Source organism: Aptenodytes forsteri, unplaced genomic scaffold (genome assembly GCF_000699145.1).
Source record: "Aptenodytes forsteri isolate BGI_AS27 unplaced genomic scaffold, ASM69914v1 Scaffold249, whole genome shotgun sequence".
Lineage (NCBI taxonomy): Eukaryota > Metazoa > Chordata > Aves > Sphenisciformes > Spheniscidae > Aptenodytes > Aptenodytes forsteri.
Genome location: NW_008796188.1, coordinates 952,107 through 953,323, shown reverse-complemented (window position 1 = coordinate 953,323; position 1,217 = coordinate 952,107). Strand labels below are relative to the sequence as shown.

Here is a 1,217-nt window from a genome sequence, read left to right as displayed (position 1 = left end):
AGGTACGGGGGGGTCACACGTGAGTGGGGGGACATGGGTGGGCCTGGTTGGGGGGCGTAGGGGTCCGTCACCCTGTCCTCACTCTCTGCAGCCCCCCGTGCTGTCCCCTGTCCCGACGGACAGTCTGAGTGTCCCGACAATGCCACCTGCTGCGTGACGGCCAGCGGCGCCTGGGGGTGCTGCCCCATGCCCCAGGTACGGGGAGGGGGACGTGGGGACATTAGCGGGGGGGACATCATGCTCGTCACTGCTGTGACGAGCAGGTCCGGTTCCCGCAGGCCTCGTGCTGTGCTGACAAGGTGCACTGCTGTCCCCACGCCACCGTCTGCGACCTGGCCCACGGGCGCTGCCTGTCACCCGCCGGTGATGTCCCCCTGGGCACCCCGTTCCCCGCCTGGAAGCGCCAGCCCCCGGCGCCAGGTGAGGGGTGTCCCCCTCTGGGTGGTGGGGTGTCCTCGCTGTCCCCTCGGAGGGGACACGGAGGTGGGGAGGGGGCACGGTGAAGCTGTGTGTGTGTGTGCGTGTGTCCCCCAGCAGTCGCACTGCACCACGTGCTGTGCCCCGACGGCCGCTCGGCGTGTCCCGACGGTGCTACCTGCTGCCAGCTGCCCTCGGCGCGGTACGGCTGCTGTCCCCTGCAAAACGTGAGTGCTGGCCCCGCGCTGGACAGCCTGCACCGGGCACCCCACGCCAGGCACCTTGTACCGGGCACCCCACACCAGCCACCCCATGCTGGGCACCCCATGCCGGGCACCCCGTATCAGGCACTGTGTCCCAAGCACCCCACGCTGGCCACCTTGTACTGGCCACCTCGTGCCAGCTGTCCCATACCGGGCACCCTGAGCTGAGCACCCCACGCCAGGCGTCCCCGTGCCATGCACCCCATACCGGGCACCCTGTCCTGGCAGCCCATGCTGAGCATCTCATGCCAGGCACCCTGTCCTGAGCACCCCGTGCTGGGCACCCTGCGCTGGGCATCCCGCACTGAGCACCCCATGCCAGGCACACCGTGCCGGGCACCCAATACCAGACCCCCCCATACCGAACACCCCATGTCAGGCACCCTGTCCCAGGCACCCCGTGTTAGGCACCCAGCACTGAGCACCCCATGCCACGCACCCCACACCGGGCACCCCACACCGGCAGCCCACCCTGTCCGTGGCACCGCTGGGACCCCCCGGGCGGGTAGGGCGGGCGGGGGTCCAGCAGGCACCGAC

At 70.7% G+C, this 1,217-nt stretch overlaps 1 protein-coding gene across 1 annotated transcript in view; it reads left to right on the top strand.

Moving 5' to 3' along the window:
• GRN (granulin precursor) overlaps nt 1-1,217 on the top strand; it is a 7,233-nt gene that overhangs the window by 4,525 nt on the left and 1,491 nt on the right. The window contains exons 2-5 of the mRNA XM_009287932.1: nt 3-19; nt 92-195; nt 279-420; nt 535-648. Of these exons, the coding sequence (XP_009286207.1) occupies nt 3-19; nt 92-195; nt 279-420; nt 535-648 (377 nt within the window). The remainder of the gene's footprint in view (nt 1-2; nt 20-91; nt 196-278; nt 421-534; nt 649-1,217) is intronic.